The 27,789-nt window shown below is 41.7% G+C and overlaps 1 protein-coding gene across 1 annotated transcript in view; it reads left to right on the top strand.

Annotated features, from left to right (window-relative positions):
* The window catches only part of si:dkey-97m3.1 (fatty acyl-CoA reductase 1), a 48,458-nt gene that overhangs the window by 9,167 nt on the left and 11,502 nt on the right, over positions 1 to 27,789 (top strand). Inside the window, exons 2-3 of the mRNA XM_031313432.2 lie at positions 7,527 to 7,793; positions 24,439 to 24,614. Of these exons, the coding sequence (XP_031169292.1) occupies positions 7,527 to 7,793; positions 24,439 to 24,614 (443 nt within the window). The remainder of the gene's footprint in view (positions 1 to 7,526; positions 7,794 to 24,438; positions 24,615 to 27,789) is intronic.

Below are 27,789 nucleotides of genomic sequence, written 5' to 3'. Positions count from 1 at the left end.
AAGATAAGTCGCAGGGCAGCTGTGGCTTTGCTCAGCTCGGTTTCTGTGATAAGGGCTTGATACCGCCTCACCAGTAAGGCATGTTCCCATCATCACTGTATGTCTACATATGTGAGTGTGTCAGGCTGCTGAAAGCATGAGCCCTGTTGTCAGTCAGCTGCTGTGGTAATGGCTTCTTCAAATGGATCATAAGGCCACTGAGCTCTCTGCAGCTGAAGAATTGCAAAACCACACCTCCAATGCATGCTGGGTGAAAATGAAACTCATCCAAATATGTGTCCTTAAACACTCCATTCATTATTTCTTGCATAATAAAGTCCCCATGTGATTTTGCTCTATAGTGAGAAGTAAAGTGAGGTTTTACGTGCGGTGTGTTGTCAGTTCTGTTTTGTGGCCTGGTGATGTAGTTTCTGTATCCAAAACAATCTTCTGATGAGAATAGTCTTCATGTTACCACTTCCTCTGGTTTAACTTGTCCGATCAATATTTCATTTGTATGTGACCGCTGATGTTGTAAGTTTCCTGTAAATGCCCCGACACTGAACTTTAAGGGAATCGCCGCAGAGTAATTAACATTAATCCTTAGATCTCTTGGTGGCCTGCAGTGGATGACATTTTATGTTTAACAAGTAGTGATTTAAAAAAAAAAAAAAAAAAGTTTTATTGGAACAGTTTTTGTGGAAAGGGATATCTAAATGAGTTGCATCTGTAAGATACACTGCATCCACAAATTCATATCTCCTTACAGCCTTCAGGGGAGACATTAAGAAAGGTGTGGGCTTTCATATTGGGTTGGGTGATAAACTACCTGTGGATTTAAGGGTTTAAAAAAGGCATTTAAGAAAATGAAGACTACTGCAATTTTTTTCGATTAATCTCCCGATTTTCTTAATTTATCTTTTTATGGTCTCTAAAATGTCAATTACGGAAAAATTCCAATCAAACCTTCCCAAAATTCAAGAAAACATCTTCAAATATGCTTGTTCTGTCCAAACAGTCCAAAACCCAATATATTCAATTTACTGTCATAGAGGACTGAGAAAAACCGTAAATATTCATATGTGAGCAGTCGTAATCAGGACATTTTTGGCAATTACATTTTTCAAAGAATTACAGAATCTAATTCTGTCAATCGACTAATTGTTTGAGCTCTAGTTGACTGTTATTCATCTGTGAGTAAATGCTAAATAAAGGCAGCTTTTGTGTTTGTAAATTGGTTTAAGTCCATTTACAGTATAGACAGTGTTTTTTTTTTTTTTTTTTTGGGTTTATCAGTGTTATAATATAGAACTTTGCTGTTAATGCAGAATATTTTTTGAAAAGTGGCAGGACAGTTGCTTCCCAAGTCTCAGAATCTTGTATTTCTGTAGGATGAAATCACACGCAGAATAGACCGTTAGAGGCTGCTTCTATATCCCAACATTCTGCCAATAAGTGGAGACAGTGTGGTTTTGTTATTTATAAGAGGTTTGTGAGTTTGATTTGGTTATTTATAACCGCTAAGCGGTGTAAAAAGTGTGAAGGTTTGTGTCTACGTGCTAACAATGTTTATGGTTGCAAGTAAAAAGCTGTTACCAAATGCAGGCTTCAGAGAAAGGCTCCACTCTCTTTTGATTTTTAACAAAAATTCAGGGGGTTGAGCATTACTGCCCGTCTCTGATGTTAGCTGACCTCATCTAGCCCTCATGTTTTTGTTCTGCACTTCTGTTTGGAAGAAGAAAAGAAAGCAGTCCATGCGATTCATACCTGGATGACCACAGTGCAGGTTCATGACCTCTTGGCCTAGCCGCAGCACTCAGGAGTACGATTGCCAGTCTGGGTCTGAGCCAGGTGTGAACTGACACCACAGCACTGAGAGGCTCTGTCGCTCACAGACAGCTGGTGTAATTACAGAATCTCTCTGCCATCAGACATCATTTAGACAATGCACTGATGCATGAGTATGCGAACACAGCGAAACCTAAGCTCTTACACTGAATCTCCAGTGGCCAGATATCTGATAAAGGGCAACAACCTTATGTGTAGATTCGAAACGGGCTCATGGTTTTAAAAAAAAAATAAAAAGATTAAATTAAAGAGACACTGCTTAAATCCTTAAAGCCCACAGCTAATGCAATTATTTCTAATGAGATTAGCCTTTAGCTGCTTTGGAAAAAAAAATTGAAGTGGAGGAGAAGACCTGCTGGTTTGTGTGCAGTAATGCAATCTGGGATAAGAGTCCTTAAGTGTTCTGCAGTTAGGTGGGTTTGTGTAAAGGCCAGTGTCACAACCTCAAACTGTAGCGGGGGTGTCGTGCTGGAGAATGCTGGGAAAGATGTTATAGTATAGCATAGTGATACATTATCATGGAGTGTAGTATGTGGCTGGTTTCTATTTTGCGACATAATTGTTTACAGTGATAACTGTGGTAAATCTTTTTTTTTAAAACCAGGAGCGAATATATTTTATCAATCTAATCTCATTATCAGGTCATTATCCGACCCCAGACTTGCTCATTTCCTCTATCATCTCATCCACAGCCCCTTTCCACAACCGAAGGAGCTGTGGTTAATCATCATGCCAATACGGCGGTAACCTATAACTCAATACTGTGCCTGAATGCATCCTGTGAAGATGCAGACGGAGAACTGAAGCTGGTGCTGCTCACGCTACTCCTCCTGTAATGGTGCACTGTTACTAACAGTCTGTTAGTGGTGGTTTCCATTCTGGGAGTCTTGGACCCTGGATTAAATTAGATTTGTTTGGCCCCTTAAACCCTTGTGTCTCCTGGCTTGAGTTTACCAGTTGGACTTCAAGATCTCCATGTTGGCCCAGTGATGTAGAAACGACTGCCCGCAGTGGTCGTACACTTAACTCAGCTTTTCAGGGTTTTCTACAATGTTGGCACTGTAGTTTATGAAAGGGCCTGACTTTTCCTTTATGCTGCTTGGCAATGGCATTCAAGTTGACTAATGCCACCTTAATTATTGGCTGCATTTTGCTTTCCATTTTTCCCACACTACCTCCTCCCCTCCGCCTCTGTCGGCTTTTGTCCATTTATAATGGTCTCAGCCAGTGTGCAGCTGTAGAGCTACATTTTTGCCTGTCTCCAGCAGCACTCAGCTGACTCACTAATACAGGGGGTTGTTTGAGGAAAGGCTGGAGGCAGCAGCGCTGCGGCTTAAAACAACCTGCCTCCGACAAACAGCAGGGACCTCCCGGGGTGCGAGGCTTTGAGACAAAAACCCTCAGTCAGAAGAGAAAACATGAAATGAGCCCAGAGTGCAGCAGCTGAGCTGTATTTTTATGCCTCGAGTATCTCCAAACTTTATTTTTGAAATGACCCCGAGTGACTTTGGACATGATGCTGATGTGGTACTTTGCCAAGATGGCAACATAATCTAAAAAGCTGGTCCTGTGAGGTTTTAGTGCTCAACCTTGCTGCCCTGTACTTTCACTTTTCCTTTCAAGTTATACAGACTGTAAAAAGAATGCTGTATTATTCATCAGTGATAACACAACAAGGTTAATGCTGACAGACATCGGCTGAGCTTTATCCTGCTTGTCCTTCACTATGCGTAAGATTGACGAGGACAAGTTGAGGGAATTATTAAATACCCAGCCCTATTAAACACATTGGGATTTCTGTATGAGACAGAAACTGTGTAGATTATGGTAAGGGTTAAGGTTAGGCATTTAGTTGTGATGGTAAGGGGCTAGGGAATGCATTATGTCAATGACGGGTCCCCACAAAGATGGTGAGACGCACTGTGTGTGTCATCCATTCCAACACTTTTCCAGCTGCAGGAACATTTCCATTGTCAGGCGTTAATCCGATGTGACTTTCAGCCTCCCTGCTCCTGTCCTTGTGTCCACAGGGAATCTCTGTGAACCACAAAGCTGGAATGTCAGGGGCCTCAGCAGAGGACCTTGACCGAAGTAGTAAATCTGCAGATAATACCTATTTTGTCTGTAAATTATAGATCCAGATTATTTTGATCTGTCAGAATTGGTGTAAATGCAAAGCTCAATGGACTTTGCGTTCAGTTTGAAAGCCAGGCCTTAGTTTCTGTGACGTCTCTTTTCCACTGCAAACCAGTTGGAAGAATGAATCAGCCATATCTTTCCTGTATTGTAAGCACAGATGGCAGAATGGAAGGAAAGCAAGTAAAAACAAGATTGTTAGAGTGGTTATCTGGGCTACGTTTTGGCTCAGGATTTGATTTCTGTCTTTGGGCAGACAGGCCGGGAATCTGCTGCCCAGAAGAGAGGATGAAAAAAGCGGAGGGGGGGGGCAACTCACAATCACAAGCTCCACTGAGTTGCAAAAAATGCTGATCGAGTGTCAATGTTGGCTAAATGTTGTGCTATTGTTGCCAAGTGCAGAATTGTACAACTAGGTATTCCATCAGCCCTTTTATTTTTAATTTTTTTAAACTAGCTAGTTGGCAAATGTTAGACAGGACTGGACGTGTCCTGCTCCTGTGATTGGTTTAGGGAAAGGATGATGCCAACCAGAGACGGGAAGCCGTCATCCAGTCTTTGAGAGGCCTATGATGTATTGGTGCATCATTGTCATGGTTACACCCAAATGAACAGCAACATTGGCAGTATGGTTGTGAGCTTTTAGCCAACACCTGCTTTGATCGGAGACACACATAGCTGTAGCAAACCTCACAGAGAAAACGCACTTGATGTCAGTTGTCTAAAAGGAGGATAAGGACAGACTGTAAATGTTAGGCAGCGCACTGTCAAATAAAACATACATATCCTTGTGTATATAGAGCCATATAGTTGCATATACGCATTGCTGCTTCTGTAAAAATAACATTTTTTACCACAAACCAAAAGTTGCTTTCAGAAGTTCACGGTTCACTTAAATGTCATTTTAAATCGTAACATTTATTTTTGTAATATTCCCACCACAGAAGTTGGATTAGGTTTGATGTGAATATTCCTGTCTTTGTCTGAAAACACAGTCCGACTTGAGGGCACTATGGCAACTATAATAAACCAGCAAAGTATTTTTCAGTCCTCCTGTAGATGCTGTTTACATCTACGCAGGGCTTTTCCGTAGCCATAATCCCGCCGTGATAAACTTCCCATGCCACCCACTCATTTCCTCAAGTGGCTATAAATGCCTGCTGTAGTGTTGTCTCTGTGGGGGTTTGGCAGTAAATGTTTGGCAGCACACTATAGCCATTAAATAAAACAAAGCTGCAATAAAGTCCACAATAAGGTCCTTTTTCTTGTATGTATAAAGCCAAATTGTAACAGATGTATGTGCTGCTTATTACTCTTGATAATCCATAGAACACGCACTTGACAGTTGTTACGAGAGCTGCAGATATGAATTGAGTTGAAGAGAATTTTGTTTTTTTTGTAATGGATTTTATTGTTTTTCAAGTTAAAATACCAAACATGGATGAATGTAAAGATTTGCTGCTTGTCTTAAATCAATGTAAATTGAATATTTTGTAGGTGGACAAAACATTTAAAAAGGTCACATTGGACTGTAAGAGACTAGACATTTTTGACTATTTCCTAAATAAAGGATTGTTCAGCAGATTAAATGATAAAGAAAATAATAGTTGCAGCTCTAGTTTGACATAGGGCATATTTCTTTCTTTCAGACGTTGAAACATTATCTCAGAACCTGGGCACATAATACTACTCAGTAAGTTGAAACCATGAACTTTTGTAATTTAGGTGAATTGACAGTTTAACCCACAGTGCCACACATTTTGACCAATCGGGAATCGCTGTCGTCTCCAAGTTGACAGGAAAATGAAATCTGCTCGGTTCAGAGCCAACTGTTGCATCCAGATGTTAAGTGAACAGTTCATGAACACTAGGAGCAGAGTTGGTGCCAACGCTAAGGACCAGAAGCCTCATCAGCCTCTATCTACAGGAGACTGTAGGACCTGGCCACCTGCCACTGCTAAAGCTGCAAACGGCAGCTCCTGATTTATTGTACTGAATTGGCCCAAATACGCAAACAGTACATTAGACTACCACCATTAGAGCAGCAATTGATCCAATTAAGTTGTCATATAGTATGGACGGCACAAACGCGCGAAAAAGTCATGAACGAATGAGAGTCAAGTCTGGGTCACTTTATCTTGGGTAAATGTTTGTCTTAGCAGGCTGAAGCAGGTGTGTGAGTCATTGTTTGAGTCATTCTTGATTTAAACTGCATTTCAATGGCTGCAGATTGTTGTGTAAATGTTGTGACTAACCAGTAAGGCTTCCAGCTAATCTTGGTTTGGATCTGTCGCCAAGTACATCTCATCAAGTAAGGATAACCCAACAAGCAGCGTTTTCCCCTCACACACACAACTACAGTAAGACCTTGTGGAGTGAGAGATTAAACAAGCGCAGTGATGGCTGGAGAAGATATTCCTGCAGAACATTGTCATAGTTTGATTGCCACTGTACATCCTGAGCTGCTGAGGTTTGGGTCGTCTGATTGTACAGGTCAGAGAGAGCTGTAATGTCACAGTGTCCACTGAGGGTGAGTGATTGTGTGTGTGTATGTTCATCTTTGCCTTTGGTGGCTTGAAATTGACAAGGGAGGTGATATGTTAAAATACAGTTTTCTGTATTAATATACATCATGATAAATGTATCATCTAAAATACTGAAATTCATTTTTTTAATTCAATGAACATTTTCACTACCGTGCATTACGTTAGACCAAACTCACCGTCAATGTCAGACAAACGTGTGAAATAATTTTCTTAGTTTTTTTTTATTAGAATTTGAGCTGGAACTAACAATTATTCCCATACCCATTAATAATTTTCTCGACTAATCCATTCATTTGTCAGTAAAAAAATGGCCATCATCTTTTGTGTTATGTAGTGTGGGTCAGGCAAAACGAGCAGTTTGAACGGCATCATCTTGAACTTTGTGATAAAGGCATCAGAATACCCCAAAAAATACTTTTGCCAGACGACAGAGATGACAGGAAATAAGGAAGAGAGATGTGCATTTTTTACCCTTCTGCATTTTGCTATTTTTTACTGTTGTATCCATGCAGCCTATAAATGTCACTTGAGCACAGCCTTTGCCTGTGGACCCACTTGCGCACGCACGCACGCACACACGCACACACACGCACACAAGCTGATGTCAAAATGCCCCTGAACATTGCCCCTCTCTATCCGCATGTATTAATATTCATCTAATTTGCATACGCGTTGCATGTTTCTTCTGGCAGCTTGAAGGTCGGAACAGAGATGACGCCACCGAACGTTACGTCTACGGGTTTTTTTTTATTTGTTTGAATGTTGTTATTTTTCCTTCAAAAATATATCAAACTGAAGCCATTAAAGGCAACATTACATTCATGCAAAACATCTTTTTACGACCTTGCCACATTAGTGTGATTCACGGTGGATTTGGCTTTGCACAGCACCGCTTCACTTTCATCACTTTAACCTCACCGTGCATTCACACACAAACTTCACAAGTACATCCTGATACAGTATGTAAAATATTTGGCTGCCTGACCTCACATTCACACCCTCCTCTTTTCTGTGCAGAAGCTGTCTGAAGACCGGGACTTCAACAGGCTAGGAGAGCAGACGACAGACAGACAGACCAGACTGACTGGTGGCAGCATGGCGTCCATACCGGAATACTACGCTGGCAAGAACGTACTAATCACCGGAGCCACGGGCTTCATGGGCAAAGTGCTGGTGGAGAAGCTGCTGAGGTCCTGCCCTGAGGTCAAAGCCCTCTACCTCCTGGTCAGACCCAAAGCCGGGCAGTCCATGCAGCAGAGGGTCAGCGACATGATGGTGTGCAGGGTAAGGGCTGAATGTTTTGACTTAATATATTTAAGCTTTCACTGTTACCCAACAGGACTCTTGAACACCTTGTCATACAAACAATCCAGATACTCTCAAGGTTGAGTACATAACAATACAATTAGAGAAGTATACTACCAAGGTGCATTTCGGTAGAGATTATCCAATCTTAACTTTCTGTCATGTGTGCTGCTATTGACAAGTAGAAGTCAAAGATTAAGCTTTTTACAAAACTGATAACACAATCTGCATCTTAAATGGATTCAAGGTCTATTTTGGTTGAATTATGCAAGTATGGTGTTTTGTTCCCACGTTTTTGAATTTGCTACAGTTGTGATTCGGTCCTCTGACTGGCCTCAACAGTGGCCAAAGCTCACGGGTATTGTATTTACTAGGGATGTCCCGATCAGGTTTTTTTTGCCCTCGAGTCCGAGTCATTTGATTTTGAGTATCTACCGATACCGAGTCCCGATCCGATACTTCTGTAATAATTCAACTTTATAATACCTCCAGACCGCAGACATACTCGCGCTTTCCGCTTCAAGCTGCTTCCGTGTTCTACTTTGCCGGGATTTAACCAATAGCGTCTCTGCAACAAAGTGATGTCATGCCGCACATGTTGCTGTTTCTGTGTGGAGTCAAAAGGGTCTAACTCTGTGCCACCGCATAACTATAGTGTTAAAAAATAATGAGAATATATATATACATATATATCCAAGTCCTGATCGGGAGGTAACGTCCGATTCCGATCGAGTCTGAAACCACGTGATCGGGCCCGATTTCCGATCACGTGATCGGATCTGGACATCCCTAGTATTTACAGCCATCGACCAAAGACTGATTGGGGGGAAAAAGAACATTATCTCAGAAACAAGGTGGAAATAATAAAAACTTGTGCCCATAACATAAACCTATAGAATATTAATCGGGAGAGTGTGTTGAGGATATCGGTAAAATTGAAATGGGAATTAAATGCATCCAAAAACAGCGACTCTCCAACTCTATTACACACCTGTCAACCAACTGTAGTGAAAATGGGGGAACGGTAAGATATGTCACTGCCTTATTTCTTCACCCTTGTTCTGCTGCTTGAATCAGATTCCACTTGGGTACATTCGACCAACTGTAGTTTGATCATGTGGAAAATAACAGATCGTAATAGCTTAAACACAGGCATTGCTAGTGCTGGTTTTATAATCATTTGAGACACAGCAGTCAAGTAATACGGAAACGCAGCAACAAGAGAGCCAGCAGTTGAGAAAGTGCTCCTGTTAAACCATTTGACTATTCAAATCAATGTTGATTCAAATCATCATTCAAAACCAGGGCTGTTCAAATGGCATTGCAGTTGTAAGTGTGCTTACAGAGCCAACTGAATTTGCCTGTAAAATACAGCAGCTGCTGTTGCCATGGTAAAGTGAACTTAAAGGGATATTTCACCATTGGAAACTTATGTAGTAATGTGAATTTTTTTTTTTTTTTTTTTAGAAATTGGTGGCTTCTAGGCCAAGAAAAGCCAGAAAATGTGTTTTTTGGCTCATGTGGATGAAAGACACCAAATCCCAGAATGCACTTGCTTCGCTGCTTTAGCGTCTACTCCCAAGCCACGCCTACCTTTTTACAGACAGTGAGACGATCAACTCAACAAGTGTGTTTTATTGTCATTTCAACCATATACACGATACGTTTCACCGTGGCTCAAGTGGTGTTACACATTTAAAATATATAAAAACGACATTATATAAAAACGACATACGAAACAGGCTACATTTAGTGCACACACATTATATGCTCTGTAAAGTTTAGATAACACATAGCTACTAGCATTAGCGCTTGGTGGGCTGTGGTATAAACAGAGTATAAGCACAGCCGTAAATTTGCGTTGAATGTAGAATGGTCGGCACCTAACAGTCACAAACTCGACCAGCAGCTAGCAGTTCGTTGGATACAAGCACCCCATTTCTGCAACAGGCAGTACATGTTAACGCAGCACACCTCGACTAGTCTTACCCGGCGACAGAGCAGCAGGCTGGATAGTCCGGTACAGCAATATTTCCACAACAACAAAAACACAGCAGTCTCTGAACTTGCGTTGGGAGTTTCGTTGAAGTTGGATGTAGTCCAGTTTGTTGTCTAATGAGCGGACACTTGCAAGCAGGATTGATGGAACAGGTGGCCGGCTAACGTTAGCTTTCCACCGACCGACACATTCGTTCAACGTCCCCTCTGATGATGTCCCTTTACCGGCCAGATGCATCGAGCAACACTGCTGGTCTCGATACCCGGCGGGCGAAGCTCAGGTAGTGTGTCGAGTATTCCGTCAAGTGTCCTGCATATTCTCCGATCTGTACCAATGTATCCCGGTGGTACACGTGTGCGGTAGTTTGAATGCACATAATTGTTGTTCTATAATTTCCTTCGGGAGGAATAAATCTAACTGTTGCTGCTGAGAAGCTAAGCGAGAATTCAAGATGGCTGACACTCGTTTTTTCCTCGGCATTCTCCGGGAAAAAGCCGACAGTCCAATCCCCTTATGGGCTATGTGGAAGTAGCTCTTAGTACTGGCCTCTGGGCAAAAATGCCTCCGATGACGCAAAAATCGTCGTTTTGCGTCATCGGAGGCATTTTTCCAGACCCACAATACAGAGATCTCTCGTCTCCCTCGATGAGGGAGGGAAGCACAGTCATTCAAAAATACTACCATGTTTCTGCTGATACAATTGGTGAAGTATCCCTTTAATGACCCCAGGAGACGGAGACACAGAGTCGCAGAGCAAAATAAGGAGTCTGATCAAGAGTACTAAAAGGTTAACTGAACCGAAAGCTATCTTTATTGAAGGTACCTGGTGATAATGAGGAGGGTGGATAAGGTTGGCGGAAAAGGTTTAAGGACAGAGAGAAAGAGGTGGAGGAGATAAAACCAGCAAAAGGTAAAGTGGGGGGGAATGATCCAAATATGTGGCGTCAGCTGTATCAGGCCAAGCAGCAAAGCATGACTCAACAAAAACTTCCAACTATTTTGGACGTAACGAGGACTGAAGCATTGACACTGATGTGCTCAGAAGCAGCTGCTCTGTTTGGGTTGGCCTCAAACTGCCAGTACACTTCAGAAAATCACACTTTTGCTGTATTCCCCTTTTCTCCTTCTTTTAATAGCATCTATTTTTACCACTCCCATTGAACGACGGTACTGCATTCTTCACTCTACTCACTGCTGTGACAGCAGCGGCGCAGCGGTTTCAGGATTTGTCCCTTAATTCAGCCGAGAACTTGCGTTTATTTTCCTTTTTTTTTGGTTTCCCCAATCCTTCCGTCAAGGTGAGCGCGATGCTTCGGCCATCTGGGATTCATTAGCTTTAGTTCACTCTGACACAACAGTGCTGCTTAAGTGCCAGTTAACACCCTGTAATTTCTGCACATCAGAAATGGGAAGAGTGTGTAAAAGGGGACTTCTTCTTTTCTTTTTTTTTCTTTTTTTTTTTTTTTAAAGCAGCCATATTATGCTCATTTTCAGGTTCATAATTGCATTTTAAGGTTGTACCAGAATAGGTTTACATGGTTTAATTTTCAAAAAACACCATATTTTTGTTGTACTGCACCGCTCTCTCTCACTGCTGCAGATCCTCTTTTCAGCTGGTCTCTGTTTTAGCTACAGAGTGAGACCTCTTTTCTTCTTCGTCTTCTGTACTATCTTTGATTGCACTGCACATGCTCAGTAGCTCAGATGTAGATCATGTCAGCTAGCTAGCTCCATAGACAGTAAAAAGGCTGTTTCTACAACTTCGGTCAGTTACAAGGCAGGATTAGCTGGGAGACTTCTAAATGAGGGTGCACATGTAAGTAGTTCTTTTGTAGATTATGGTGAACTTGTGTGTGTTGTAGCAGTGCTTTGCTATTAAGAATGAGGTAGCATGCTAGCGTTAGCATGCTAACGTTAGCATGCTAACGCTACGAGCTAATGGTTGCGGTTAGCCTGCTCGTTTCGGCTTGTGACGTCACAAGCCGTGCCAATTTTGAACAGCTCACCCAGAGACTGAAGGCAGGACACATTCAGAAACTGTATCTCACTCTAAACAGCATGGATGGATTTTTTTCAAAGTTTGTATGTGTGTGGAAGCACCAGAGACACAACATAACACCCCAAATCCCAGAAAAAGTGATTTTTTTTTTTCATAATATGGGCACTTTAAACGTGAATATTAACATCTTTTTTTAAACTCATGTTTCTCCTCTGCTGCAGGAAGAAAAGAAGCATTGATAATCAAACTGTTCCTTTTTAACCTGCATTTGCTAACATGTCAAAATACTAACCTATCCGCAGCAAAGCCGACACTGCTGAGCTTTACAACAGGAGAGAGAGGGAATAAAAGGTTTGGGTAATGGCTCTGCATCCCACAACAGTGTCACTTAGATGATAAAAAGTCCATAAACCTTGATGTTGGACAAAATTCCTGTTGGTATTTAACTCACTTCATCTTCACATATATCGACGTATGGTTTATCTACTGCTAGTGTTTGCAGTATCTCCCCATCCAACAATTTTCCAATGGATTTGGCGTCACTCTATACCCTAACCTGCATCCGCTATCAGGCCACTGCTTGATGCTCTGCCCGCTCATGCTCTGTCTGCATTCAGAAGTGATGTCATTAAATTTCCATGACCGATCCTCAAGTAGCAATTGGTATGCATGGGAGTCCTCAGGTCAGCATTATTCTGTTCAGAATCTTTATAATTAATGAAGGAGAAAAGTTGTGGTTTTGTCTGAGTAGCCTCTCCTCTCATGCTTCATGCCAGGCAACTATCTTTCTTACCACCTGTTGCTAGGTAACAACCATCAGATCTGTCCCATGGTGGTTTTTTTTTTTTTTTTTTTTCAAAGGATGCATCAGGGGAGCTGCCCCGAGCAGGCAAGTGACAAAATGATAGCAATCTCATTGTCTGTGTGCATCTCCACTGCAATGACTTACATTTGAGGTCCGTCTGTGTGGAGGCTACTTTGATTCAGTTGAAATGTTTAGACGCCTGCAGGCATGGCTGCAGTGCCAGGCACTGAAAGGCATGTTAGACACTTCATACAAGTAGGCCTCTGGGTACACAGGGCCTCTCTCCTGCTCTGTGGCATGCTTTTCCCACCCACTAGCGGGCTTTTGAACCCAGTAACAGTCTGTGTGGCATCTTCATTCTGCAGCTCCAGAACTGCAAGTAACTAACTGCAAGAGATGCACTCAAATAACGGGTGGAGAGGTGGGAGGTGGAATGCTTTGGGAAGGAAGGGATCTTGTGGAATTTGCCTACAGGGCAGGATCCTGGATAGGCGGTGGTTTACTCTGAATTACTGTCGAATGACTATTGATCATTGCTTTAGGGGGCTATTCATTGATCAGTGCGGCAGCTGGAACATCGATGGGGATACTAAATGATAGTGAATAGTGTTTGTGTGCTGACTGCATTAGGGTTATAGGAAAGGTACAGCCTTCTCTCAAACTGTGTAGTGCTGAAACCATGAACTGAAGATTAATCTATTATTTTATGTTATTCATGATTTCTTTCTTTCTTTCTTTTTTTTCTTTTTTTTAACTTTTCCAACACATGCCCTGTAACACAATGTCTTTATAGTAAACAGAGCTGCAAATTTTCACAGTAAAAATATAGTAGGGATATTTACTTTCTGCTTTGCGGAAGTAAAAACAAAATTAACTAAAACTTTATAGATTTTCCATTGATAATGAAAGTCTTACTCTGCCAATGGTGGTGAACAATGGCAATGATGGTGGTCATTGAAGTGGCAGAAGAGCCTGCACAAGAATCCATTAATCATGCAATGATTGCCCCAACAATCTGCAGATTCCATCATTTTAAATAAGAGGATTTGCTGATTAACTTATTTTGAAATATGATTTAAAAAAAAAAAAAAAAAAAGACACGGTCAAAAGCTCAACAAAACTACTAGGTGAACCTTTTTGAGTTGAGATTAAGATGTTACCTTGGGCTCTGGGAAACTGGTGTGTACTTTCCTCTTCTGACATTTTACAGACTAATCGATTTTAATAGAAAAACTATGGGTAATTATTTACAGCAATAAATTGTACTTTGGCCCAGATTTTGCCACTTGAAACTCAGGGGCCCCCAAAAGGTTTAGCGCCACCTCTGCATCCAACTCTCGGACAGATTCAACCAAGCTTACCTGTTTGACTTTGTATTACAAATGTACTGCCAGTGTTTACTCACCATATTTGTTCAATCGTCTAATGGACCGTGTTTGGAGCGGAGCAGTTGATAAAATTATATCGTTAGAGCAGATTTTGTCTGCTGCTTTAACAGGGGTCATCTCCACCTGATTTGTATCTTTTTAATTAAAAATACAAATTATAACAATTAGTCATGTTACCTTAAAAAAACAATATTTTTTGCTGAAACAAGAAGGGTGTGTTTGAATGTGTTTAATGAGCTGCCTAAGGTGGCATAAGTCTATTTTAGCGATACAATATAATGCAGCTAGGCTGCTCTAACACCGGAGAATTATCGCTCTTATAGAAACAGATGCCGTCTGTATCTTGATAGAAGTGCAGATATTCATCTTCGAGTCAAGCAATGCCTTCCTTTTTTCAAAGATGTGTTTCTAAGAGTCTTGCAACTACTAAGATATGAATAGTTGTGCATCTTACACACATGGATGCACAGTAACATACAATACAAGGAGGTTTAGGCCGGCTTCACACTGGCTGCGTGGCGTGAGCGTGTCAGCTGCGTAGCGTGTCCGTTTTTATTTTGGCTCCCATGTTAACAGGCTAGAGCTTGCACACTGCCTGCGTGACATGCACGTCTCGGGTGCGGCTCGAGCCGCTAGAAATAGAAATGGAACCGACGCCTATTTTTTTGGACAGGCAAAATTGGAACACTTGCACTTATGATTTCCTACGTTCTCTACAGTTGCTGCTGCTAAACAAGTGTTTAGAAGTAAATCCTTGACAGCCCTCTAAGTGGCTTAACGGAGGATGTTCGCACAAGACTGTGATTCTGTGTTGAGGTGCAGCCCCCTGCTCTGTGCTTTCAGCCCATCATCACACTCTGATCCAACATGACCACATTGTTGTATTGATTTCCTCGTTTGCATCCAGGAGCCAGCAGTATAAATATTCAAGATTTATTGATTCCTGTCGGCGGTTGGGCGTGCGTGCGTTTCCACTTGTGGAGCTGCCTGATTGTTAATACCAGCTGTCTATGCATGCATGCCTGAAGCATCTACCTCTCCATCCTGAAGCAAGAGCAGCAGACCATTCTTAACGTGCTTCCCTGCCGTACCATCATTCAGGCTTTATAATCTTAACCCTACAGTTAACTATTGTGTGGCGGAGTGTTTAAAGGAAGCTCTGTTAAAACGGCAACTTTTAGGTAACCGAGCAAGCGAGGTGACTGTTTTGCTGTGCTGAGTCCTGTTAAGAGACAGCGACTGGAGAGACAGCGACTGGAGAGCCACAATGGCTGCCAAACTGGCACATTGCGAGGCTTTGCTGCTCATCTGTGTTGTGTTGGCATCCAGCAGGCAAGCAGACTGAGAGGGAACCAATAACCCTGCAACTCCTCCCCAAAGAGGGGCGATGGGGAACCAATGCATTTGCGTATAATTAGGCCGCAAATTAACTCAAGTTTATGAAACAAATTAGCACATTAAACGTCGTAGGTGAAGTCATTAGGGGGAGGAGACGTGAATACAGCCCAGGGGCTCCACAGCATGTGGAGTCTGCCAACCAGTGTTCTCTCATTCCACATCCATATAGCTCCACAGATATCCATGGCACTAAGATGTGATCTGATGACCCATCTTTAGAAGGATAATTCAGACAAATAACCTATATATTTTTAAAAATTTTACAAGGGACAGTTTTAAGAATATTTTACCAGCACTGGATGTCTCTGCATCATACTCAAGAATCACCTATAATTCAAGCTTAATTCTTTGTGTTTAGAGGACACAAAATCCTGCAGCACCCATCATGACTCACTCTTATTTTTGTCAGTGTGTTCTTGAAGAGTAATGGGTCTCCTTGGCTCAGCATGAGGTCACTGTCCAATAGACTGGAATGTGATGCCACCAGCATACAGAACGCCAAGCCCAGAAACCTTATTACTCTGCTCATATTGATCTTTTCAATTGAGTTGTGTACGGATAGCCCAGAGACAGACCAGCGCAGAGACAGACCTAAAGAAAACTCTATTTTCATTAGTTTGCGGTGATGAGCTGCTGATCTCTCCTAAAGCTCTTAAGCTGGGAGATTCAGGGTTAAAAGAGTTGAATAGATAGCCGGCATTGTATCAAAGTGGGCCACTTGTAAACTATAACTCTAGACAGTGCTTAACTCAAGATAAACCAGAACACTTGGTCCCTCGGGCAAATTGGGTGCTTTAGTTTACCTTTTTCCCCGACTTTAATCAGTCTTGGCATCCAGGAGCATCCCAATGCATAAGCAAAATTTTAAAGCTATGTACTATGAAATCGGTGTTTCTAAAACAATTCAGCAGGCGGAGTTTCCATCTCAGACTGAAGGTTTTGGGACTTTTGTCAGCCAGCTAGTTAAATCTGTTTTTATTCCTCTGGGATGCTGCAATAGAGACGGATGGATTAAGTACAAGGTGAAGGAGTAGAGATGAAATCTATAATATGGTGACAGCCCCAGGGGTTGGCTAGGTTTGTCCTTCATCACAGCTTCCCATGAGACTCCTCGCATTTCTATCTTCTCCCTAGACTTGTTACTTCATTCTTTACTATGCAGCCTTACCTGTTCTGCCCATGAAAAAAGGGAAACCTATCTGAAACTTGATGACTGCTCACTTCCTTTGTGCTAATGCCTAATTATCGACAGCTGGAGGAATTTTAGTCATTGTTAATTTAGCACCCTTTTGGAAAAACTATTTCCCCCCTCTTTTGTTAGTGATCCTGCTCACATCCCATTATTCGACTAATTTAGATGATGCATGTCAGGAAATGGAGGTCACCACTGAAGGTGCAGCCGTTAATCGCTTCTGTGTGACACACTTTGGCAGACTTCCCTAGCTACAGTAAATTTTCCGGCCTGTTTGTCTCCGATTGGAGAACCCGGCTTACTCGGAAGGGAAAGGACCAACTGTGGTGCAGACAGCAGCTACCTTTCAGACTCTCACGGATGATACAAAGGAACAAAATGTCCCAGAAACTGTTTGTGTATGCCTGATGATGTGTTTTTGTTTGTTGGTCAAGATACTTCGAGTATACTTGAAAAAACTAGTTTGTATGACAGCATCTGAAAGGGTGGCTTCAAGACACCGTTCAAAGTAGGGCTGCAACTAACAATTATTTTCATATCTGAATAAACTGCAGATGATTTGCTAGATTAATAATTTGGTCTATAAAACAATGAAAAATGGCACATCATATAGCCTAAAGTAACGTCATCAAATGTCTTAATTTGCACACCCAACATTTAAAAAAAATCCAAAGATACAGTTTACAATCATATTAAATTAAGGAAAGGTGAAATATCTATTTTTTTTTTTTTTTTTTTTTAGAAGTTATTGGTAAATTAAATGTTTGGATGTGTTTTCTAAAAGTGTGAATAGCATGGCCATCATGAGCTCTGCTTCAAACTGTGCTATTCCAATATACTATAGGACCCTCTACAAAAGACTAGACAGAGTTGACATTATGCTACCATAAACCTTTTGGACAATGCAGAAAAATAACTTTTGTGACTCTTTTCTTGCTTTTTCTCTCTCGGTCTTCCCTTTGCTCCACGGAAAAGGTCTGTGTTAAGGGGGCTGTAAAAACAGTGGAGCCCAGTTAAAGGGCAGTTAGCGAGAAGGGAGGCTGTTCAGATGGCATCTCCGGTTGCATGGCTGAAAGAAAAGTGCTACTAGTATTGGGTGTCTGTGAAGGTCCACAGAGCGGCTGCTTCAAGCACTCTTGCCCTCAGGAGGAAAAAAAACAAACAGTGTCCAGCACGGAGAGAGGGCAAATGGTGGCCGCACGTACAAGCCACCTCTTCAGCTTAAACACAGGAAAGTCATTCATAGAATTGACTTTATAGAGGACCTATATCAGTGCTTGTTCAAGGCCATGACTTTGACTGACCACAATATGAACTACTGAACACTTGTGGTTATGCTGCAGGGATAGCTGTGGTGATGTCTTTCCCTGCAGAGTGTTGAGGAAACGTGAACTAGTGGACTATTGTATTCCTGTACAAGGCAGTTTGCTCATTAATGGCCATGGGTTTGGAGAGAGTGTGATGGTAAAAGGAGCGATGGAAGGCTGGCACAAGAAAAGAGCCTTTACAAAGCAATCCCACAATGCCATTCTCTGCTTGTGCCTATAACAAAGAGCGCTCTGATGCCCACATTCAATGTCCTCTTCAACCTTCTGAACCTGATGCACTCTTTCTGGGTCTTTCTATAATTTAACTTTGGCTTAGAGGTGCTTCACAAGTATACTCATCTGGTAGAAGCTCATGCCATTTTATTTGGGTAGTGTGTCATGGAGTGAGTGATCACTAAAAAGATGGATTTAGTTGTACAGTAAGTGATAGCATTGTACAGTTGTCTCTCTCTTTTGTCACTCTGCCACAGAAACTGTAACGGCCCTATGCGGCATCATTATTGTGGTACAAGCAGGGGGCACGCTCTTAATTCACTTTTTAATTCACCCAGTGGTGTGCACCAAAAACCACTAGGTGGAATCTGTGGGCAATGTGTAGCTCAGGTCTATGTCATACAAGATGAAGCTTGCAACTAAAACTACTTGGTTATAGTTAGGGAAAGAATGTGGTCATGCTAAATAGTAATTCAAACTGTAAACACTCATTTCCCAGTGTGGGATGCCGGCCCGTCACCATACAGCAAAGCAGGCTGCTGACGCGTTATTATGGATCCCACGTAACTTCTAGGCAAGTCCCGCCCTACGAAGAAGCTCGATTGGTTGGGGTTAGGCATTGACCTTGAGTGGTTAAGGTTATGATAGCAGATTGGTCAGGGGATGGGACCTGAACAAATCTGGTTACGTTACCTAGCATAAGCGTGGACGCCTGGACAATAGTAGTGTGTGAATGCTATTGAAGGGCGGGTCTTACCTAGAAGTTGCATGGGTTCTGTCGGTACACGATCTGTGCTGCCTGCACGATCTGTCCTGCGCATGCGCAAGATGATGATCCTTTTTTTTTTTTACGAGTTCTCTTAATACATCCATGGGATTTACGACACTGCACGATCTGTCATAGTTGTAGCGGTCTGCCGTTGGCCTCATGGATGTATTAAAAGAACGGTTAGCCTCCACCGGAAAGCTAACGCTAGTTTAGCTAACAGCTAATTCGGCTAACCGCTAGCTGACACCTTGATTCAGTCTAAAATAACATTAACTCAAACTAAACACTGGGAAAAGCAGGCTACAGCTAAATTAAGACTTAAGACAGTAATAACAATAAAGACAAGTATTGAGTGATTGTATTTTAAATGTAAAGTAGAACTGACGTAACGGCTGTCATATATTTTAAAGGTTATTTTCAGGTTTGAGGGTCTTTTACATGCTGTCTCAGCTAGCGGTTAGCCGAATTAGCTGTTAGCTAAACTAACGTTAGCTTTCCGGTGGAGATTAACGGCAGACCGCTACTGTGGAACAGATCGTGCAGTGTCGTAAATCCTCGTACAACAGGATTATCATCTGCGCATGCGCAGGACGGATTGTGCATGGGATTGTGCACTGACATTTGGTACACGATCTGTGCTGTTCCATAAGAACGCGCTGCTGACACAGTACTGCCCTCTAGTGTCCCCCTCTTATGTAAAACATTGCTGCATTCGTGCAAAGTGGCAGAAAAAAAAGTGACAATTGTACATGGTAAATGACTAGTGTATTTCTGTGTGTAACAGCAGGAGCGGTTTTGCTCGACCTACAGCAGCAGTACTGATAAAAGTGAGCGTACATACAGCCAGGAAAGAAATGAGAAGCCTCTCGCCTAGAGGTGCACCTGTACAGCTGCCAGCCAAAGGGCAACCGTTTAAAAGCAAAAGGGAATTTTTAAGATTCTTGCTATTTGTAACGTTACGTTATTCCTCATGTAGCTGACGTCTTGAATCAGCAAAGTTAATTCAGATTGATTCACTCTGATAAAGTTAAGCGTTTTAGGCTCTGTACAATGAATAATATCAAGCTTGCTAGCAGCTGTGTTTACGTTTCTGGAACATTTCGCTGGTGGACCACCAGGTCTGAATAAAGCCTGAGGCCCCTATGATTCCTTTTTTTTTTTTTTTTTTTTTTTTTTTTTTTCTCTCCTGTTTTCTGTGGATTGTGTATGTATTAGTTTAACTTGATAATTTAGTATCCACCATGTAAGCGCAATATAAACTGAAATAATAACTGCCAAAAGCATTGTCATTGTCAAAAGTTGTCTTTAGCCACAGCATTGTTGCGATAACCTACAGGACCTGGGCATTTTGAGGGAGTTACTATTTTTAATGGAGAACGGTTTAGCTGTGACATCCAAATCGGACAGACTTTCCTCATTTTAATGTAGACCTACAGTAAAGTTTGCACTTTTGTAAGAAAGTATAGGACTTGATTTTGACAGATACTCTTTGGCAGGTATTAAATCCTCACTAAGTTTGTGTCCCTAAACTTAAATTATTCTGACAACTACCAGCATATTGTGGTTTAGAGTTCCACCTCAGTCAAACCAGCTCTTCTTGTTGCAGTAGGTTCTTTCTGCTGTCTTTGGTGGTAAACTGCTTAAGTATTGTCTCCATAGCGTTTGCAAACGTCATGAGTCACATGTGCAGCATTTTATAGCTTCATGAAAAAGCAGCATATGACATGAGGTGTGACTGACTGTTCTGTAGGAGTTGCCACACTGAACTCTTGTATGTGCGTCTCTGGTATGTGACAGGGCACCTAAACATCAAGGCTATTAGAAGAGTTGACGTCATACGAATCACAATGCTTGTGAGTGATGGGATCGCTGCCAAAATCGGTTTGTTTCCAAGCTACACACCCTTTTAGGGGAAGTTGAACAGAGGTCATTACATGACGTCAACAGCTCAGTGAATCATGCAGTAAAGAGGAACAGTTTGTGCAGTAAAACGTATTAACATTTTGAAAAGATTTTTGTGAGAAAGCTTCGAGCAGAGGGAGGGAAAAGGCTATTTTTGTATTGCGTAATAGCAGTACTATACTACAGTGCAGGAAATACCACATGCATCCCCCTCCCCCATTTGGGAATAGTTCTGAGTTATGACATTACATACTGTACATCAGGACCTGTGCCTAATATGGTGTGTGAGGGGTATTTGGAGTACAGCATTACAAAGCAATAGATTGATAGGGATGCAGAACATGCATATAAACGGCTGTTGAAGCTATTAATTCAACATCTGTCCTCTTCAGCAAGAGTGCTCTGCTTACTATGACTGCTGACATACGCATACACACGGAGCTGCAATTTCATAACGGAAAGAGCCCACACACTTTGATGCTTATCATTTCCCCTCTCATTCACCCTCTTGTTCTTCTTCTCATGTTATCTATACAGTCTATAAAATGGCTTTGTGCACAGCTACCACACTGCCAGAAATGTCCACTATGTTGGCAACACTACTCTTTGCGACTTCTGATTGGAACTACTCCAAGAAATGCATCAAGCAATATGACATCTGACTGACTTTCTCTGCTGCTTTGGGTAGTGTCTCCCAGTACAACGCATGGTAAAGTCCTGCAGGGACTCCGCAGGGTGAACCAGGGTGTCGGGTAGCGAGGGTTGTTTTTGGACTAGGGGTTTAATGTTGATCGTGCCTTTCCCCTCAAATTCCACTAAACAAGAGGGGCAAATGTTCAGTCTTACGTTGTTTGATATACGTCTGGTATGCACAGTACTGATAGTGTTATGTATACAACAGGGAGTGCATTTATTTTCTTGGACATTCATCGGAGTACGCCTTTGACTAACAGCACTGACAAAACTGCACAGTGGCAACACCTGTTCTGTTCTTAATGTGCAACTTAACCTCCTGTCATATCTGCAGAGGGCCTTTATATACTGTAATAGGTCATTTATTGGCCACGCAACACATACTTCTTACATAAATGGTGCTTAAACTCCTATTGGAGGTCTTTTTCATCTTGTTTACCAGGAGCAAATTAGAGGAAACCTATTGTGTTGTCTGGATATACTGGGCCTCTATGAGCAGGACTTATTTATGGCAATATTCAATTTTATTTTATATTTAGATATTTTTGCATCAATTTGAGAAAGTAATTAATATGTTGGAATATCCACACAAAAAACACTATTTTCTCTATGTATACTTTAGCATGATATACATATATCAGTATTGTGCTATAATTATTACATACTGTATTGTGATTTTATCCATATGCCCCACCCTTGCTGCTACAGTTGTAAGGGCTGCAACTAACTTTTTTTTTTTTTTTTTTTTTTTTTTTTTTATATCAATGAATCTCTGTCCTATCAATAGATTAATTGTACAAATGACCAACGTATGTTCTGAATTTTAGTTAGCGGTCAGTGTGGATGTGTAGAGGTTTTGTGGTCCTAGTCTGGGACTAACCTGTTTTATGACACCCGTGTTGGTTTTCATGAAATAAACCACACACTTCTGGTGGTAAGGCAAATATCACCCACGTGTCCCTGTAAAGTCTGAGTGGTTTTATGTAAAGTAACGCATTTGCTGTCTGTGCTGAGTTGAGATCATTTGCATTCCTTGTCATTAGGGCTGTCAAACGATTAATTTTTTTAATCGCTGAAGTTCTATAGTTAATCGTGATTAATCGCATATTTTATCACGATTAAAATTCTATTATTTTGCATTTCAGAACAGTTTAAGTACATATTATTAATCGAAAGCAATTCTTACCAGTGTATCTTGATTGGGAATCAAATGAATGCAAAGAAAGTTACTTTATGAACTTGATTTTAAGATTTGTAATTATTTATTTACTGTAAACAAAAGAAATGTGTGAATCTGTCATTATTGCACAATTCCTCCAAGTACCTAACTAAAAAATTTAAAATCTCTATCCTTACTAGAGTCAATATAATGTTTAGTAACTCCTAAATAATGTTGATTACTCAGTGATCACCGGTTAATGAGCAGCTCATTTCTGCACAAGTCCGTGTTAACACAGCCCATCTCCACTCTTACCCGGCGACAGAGAAACAGGCTGGATAGTCCGGTACACTGTTGTTTCCACAACAAAAACAAAGCAGTCTCCGAACTCGCGTTGGGAGTTTCGTTGAAGTTGGATGTAGTCCAGTTTTTGTCTAATGAGCGGACACTTGCAAGCAGGATTGATGGAACAGGTGGCCGGCTAGCGTTAGCTTTCCACCTAGCTAGGTTATACTCCATCCCCCGTTCGCGTTTCACCGCTGAGGATGTCCCCCCGTGATCGCCAACTCCGGCCACCACTGCTGCTGCTGCTCGCTCCGGCCACCACTGTTGCTGCTGCTCACTCCGGCCACCGCTGCTGCCCACTGGTCAAACTAACCTGTACGGCGGGCCACAGCAACTTCTTATTTCCGAACATTCATCTCTCCCCCGCCCCCCGAGGGCCGGTGGTCTAGCATCACGTTAACTGTACTACTATGCTTAGCTCTGTAGGTGGTAACTCAAGCTTGACGTGCTTCGGTGATATTTTAATTCGGCTTTACACAATGTGCATATGGCTTTCGACTTGTCTACGAGCCGTCCGGGAGTTTTGGAAAATAAAAAGCGCCATTCAGGATTTCATTGCTGCTGCCTTTCTCCATCATGCCTGCAGCAGCAGGATGTGTTACGAGGAAGTGGCAGCTTGATGATAAGTAACGGTGCTGCAAAGGGTCAAAATAGTAGCCTGTTAGCCTGTTAGGCAAAGCCGAGTGAAGTGTAAAATAAATTAATAAATGCTGGCATGCGATTTAAAAAATAAATAAATAAAAAATAATTAATCGCATCTCGTCGGCCCTTAATCGCATCGCGATTAGCGCGTTAACGCTGACAGCCCTACTTGTGATGCTAGTTTAGTTTTAAGCTGTCGACACTTGTGTCAGCTTTTATAGTTGATCTGCCCTCCAGATCTTGTGCAGAATGGACATAATTATAAGTGGCATTTAAGTCTGTTCTGTTGTCCTTTTGATAGATAGATCAAAAGTGAACAGTGCAGTAGAGTATTATTAAATATTAACATAACATATTAACTGATTGAATAAGAACAATATATAACAGGGAATACGTTATAAGATGTAGTTGTTATGACCACAGTCCAGATTGTGTAGGAGGGCTAATATAGCCTATAAGACAGTTGTACAGCAGACAAAGTGATATAATGGTAGGGGCGGAGAGAGACAGGCTCATGCTGAAAAGTCTATTTCTCTCCTCCCCCTTTGTGTGTTATTGAAGAGCTGGATGGCCCTGGGAACAAAGGACCTCTTTAACCTGTCTGTTGAGTATGACAGTGACAGAAGTCTGCCACTGAACATGCTCCTCTGTTGGATGAACGTGCTGTGTAGTGGGTGACGGTCATTGTCCATGATTGCCAGCATCCTACTCATGGTCCGTTTCTCTGCAGTTGCTGTAACGCTGCTGATGTTTGGGTGTAAACTCTTTCTTTGTGTGTTTTCTGTCTGCCAGCTTTTCGACCGAGTGCGTGAGGACAACCCCGACTTCCACCAGAAGATCATCCCCATCAGCAGCGAACTGACGCAGCCGGGCCTGGCCATCAGCCCAGAGGATGTTGAGAAGCTCTCCGCCTGCATCAACGTCATCTTCCACTGCGCTGCCACCATCCGCTTCGACGAGCCACTCAAGTAAGGAACACATCCCCGGGTTTAATGCATCAACACAAAACTGTACACACTCACTAATTTATCTGATTTCTGCTGCTTTCTTCTAAAAACATTTTGATTACACACTGTGCCACTTGCCGCTACTAACTCGCTAATAATTGACCAAAAAACATACATCCTCTCATTATTGTTGGTCAAATGTAGCAGGGACTTCTGTTGTGAGACGTCACTCCAGAGAATCTGCAGCTCACTGAACAGGCTTCACGGTTATTTGATTTAAAGCAAAGAGGAAGTAGGGATGGTGATGTTGAGAAATCAACCACTGTAAAAACGTAATCCCCTTCAGTGTAGTTTGACAATCTCTCAAACAATACAGGATTCCTTCTTTTTTCAGGGAGCCACACTGTGCGCAGAAAGCTTGTGTGATCAACCCAGAAGACCTCGAGTTAGGAAGTTAATGAGACATGTAGGGGCTTTATTGTCCCGTTTAGAAACTATACTCTGATCCTAATTGGTGTGATGGCAGTAATAGTATCTAACGAGGTATTTCACATGTCAGCATGTAGGTTGTGAAAATGAACTGTGATATGTTTATTATGAAGATTTCTAAATGGCCTGTTGACTTCCAGCTTGTTATACATAACGTTATAGTGTAGGCGTTGTCATCAATTGTCTGCTGCGTCCTCAGGCTCCTGCGCTGTTATTGGAGCCTGGTGGGGACCGTGCATTTTATATAAAGGTGACATAACTTACGTTTTTGATTATGTTTGATTAATGTTTAACACTGAATCAAATTTCAAATAAAGTGACCGGTCAAAATATCATCGAACATTAGTACTGAGCTTTAATAGGAATGCTTACCCTTTTGGCACATTTATCCTCCTAAATAATCCGCTGTCGACATTTTATTGAATCTATATTTATTTCAGTGCACATTTTGTTTCCCTCTGAGCCCAGTGGTCTGCTTCAGTTTTGTGTTAGGGTATTAGGTAGCAACACAACAGCAAGCTACAGCAGAGGATTTAAAAGTGGAAAAACATCCGTGCATCTGTGGGTGGATTGCTGTCGGACAGCTCTGGCAGCTAATGCTAACACAGCACAGCTTGGACAGTTTACAGTGAGTTTTGGTTGCGAGTGCTGGGCTGAGGGCAGTACATGCTGACATTGGAAAGCCATCTGTTTACTCTGCCTACAAGCTTAAGACTACAATATACAAACATGTTCTTCTACTTTCTTCTTTGTCTCTCTGAGTAAATATCCAAGCATTGATGCAGCATTTAAATACATTAAGATTACGTGTGTCATTTGTATTCTCGACTGGTATTACACTCCTGGCAGTATAGAGAAGGTTTAACACTTGGACTTCAATGTGGGGAGATCAAATTTTCAAAAGATGCAACAAGAGAAATGGTGAGGTTCAGCTGGGGGAATTTGGACTCACTACATCAGTGTTAAGGCCTGTAAAAAGATACTCAAACACGCTTACATGAGTTTAAAAAAGAACCTAGATAACTAGACGTACTAAAAGCACAAGGTAGCACAGGATGTTAAAACATTAAAATCAGTAACGTCTAAAAGTTAAGATGGAAAATATTTTCATCAGGATTAAAAAAAACTTCCTCACTGCTTGTTGCACAACCTGTTTTCATCAACAGTAGTTGGCGTGGGTCTGTGACCGCAGCTTCAGGAAATTAACAATAGACCACACCTGCAAGGTATTTGGATTATTTTCATCTGATAAGAAATGGAACGGACATGGCAGTTGTGCGCCAGTATGTGGAGAAAAAGTGTACTTAAAAATGTAGAGCAAATTATGAATCTTCTATTTGACCAAATGCACAGTATGTTAAATTTATTGCATGTTGAGGAATTAGTCTTTTCATTTCTGGAGATTAAGGCCTTTCATGCACTGTTTAGTGTCTCAATGCATGTGTGAAAGTGGATTACTCACGTTTGAGGTGGCATTTGACTTCTCTGTGCGTTTGGAGGCGGGACACCCATTAGGTTTGAGTGGCCGCTCGGTCAGGGTAAAACTGCTGCCCTGCACTTCTCACAGCTATTATAGTGATACTGCTTTCACACCTCTCTCGGTCTTCCTGTCTGTGGCTTTCTGACTCTCCTCTCTACCTTCCTGTTGCTTCACCTTCCGTCTTTCTCTCCAAGTGGCCGTCCCCTTTTTCTTTTCACTGCTCTTAATCTAGCTTTCACTCTCTCTCGTCCCTCCCATCTCTCTCATTACTTGTGTGTGTAGCGGCCGGCAGCCTTGTAAGCAGTGCCAGGGCATAAATCAGACAACTCTGTTAAAGGTTTCAGACGCAGTCCAGGGCTGACATCTCAGCTGGTCCTTTGTCCTCTGCAGGTCTTTGTCCACACTTAAAGGATCATTAATTATTAAAACATGGATGTTATTTTGGTAGTTTTGGCCATTATTTCTTTCTGTAATAATATTACTCAGCAAGAGTCAGAAATACGACTGGACGATCAGCTTCTATAGAAACCTTCTAGGTCACTTTTATCTTGTAAGATTATAAGTTTTAAAGCCTTGAAGAGGAAAGAGGTATTTTTACAAGAGTACTAAAGGCATATTATAAAGTCAGCTGAGAGTGTGTGCGCGGGTGTTAATCTTAACCAACTGTTTTTGTTTAAATGTCTTTTTAGCATTAGTATAATCCACTTTTATTGTCTAGGGCCAAATCTGTATGTATTATTTATAGCTTAATCTCTTTAGAGTGACCTCTTACCACCAGTCCAGGCACACCGGATGTAAAGTAGCCTCAAGGCTAATTTTGGCACATTTTACTTTTGTGTTAGTGTGCGTTGTCCCTGAAATAAACCTGAAAATAAATAAATAAAATAAAAAATCATGGCCACAACTACAAAAATAAGATCCAAGATGTAATTTTTTTTCGTTCGACATTATTGTCATTGCACAAAGTATAGAGACAATGAACTGCAGTGTTGGCATCTAACCAGAAGTGCAAAAAAGCTTTAAAGGTCCTATGACATGCTGCTTTTTGGATGCTTTTATATAGGCCTTAGTGGTCCCCTAATACTATATCTGAAGTCTCTTTTATATAGGCCTTAGTGGTAGTACGGATGCGCCATTTCTGTGTCTGTAGCTTTAAATGCTATTGTGAGGGGAGGGGGGGGAGCAAGGTGGAGGCCTTGACCAACTGCCACTTTGCTTGTTTGCAAG

This window comes from Sander lucioperca, chromosome 20 (genome assembly GCF_008315115.2).
Source record: "Sander lucioperca isolate FBNREF2018 chromosome 20, SLUC_FBN_1.2, whole genome shotgun sequence".
Lineage (NCBI taxonomy): Eukaryota > Metazoa > Chordata > Actinopteri > Perciformes > Percidae > Sander > Sander lucioperca.
This window is presented reverse-complemented; position numbering and strand designations above follow the sequence as displayed.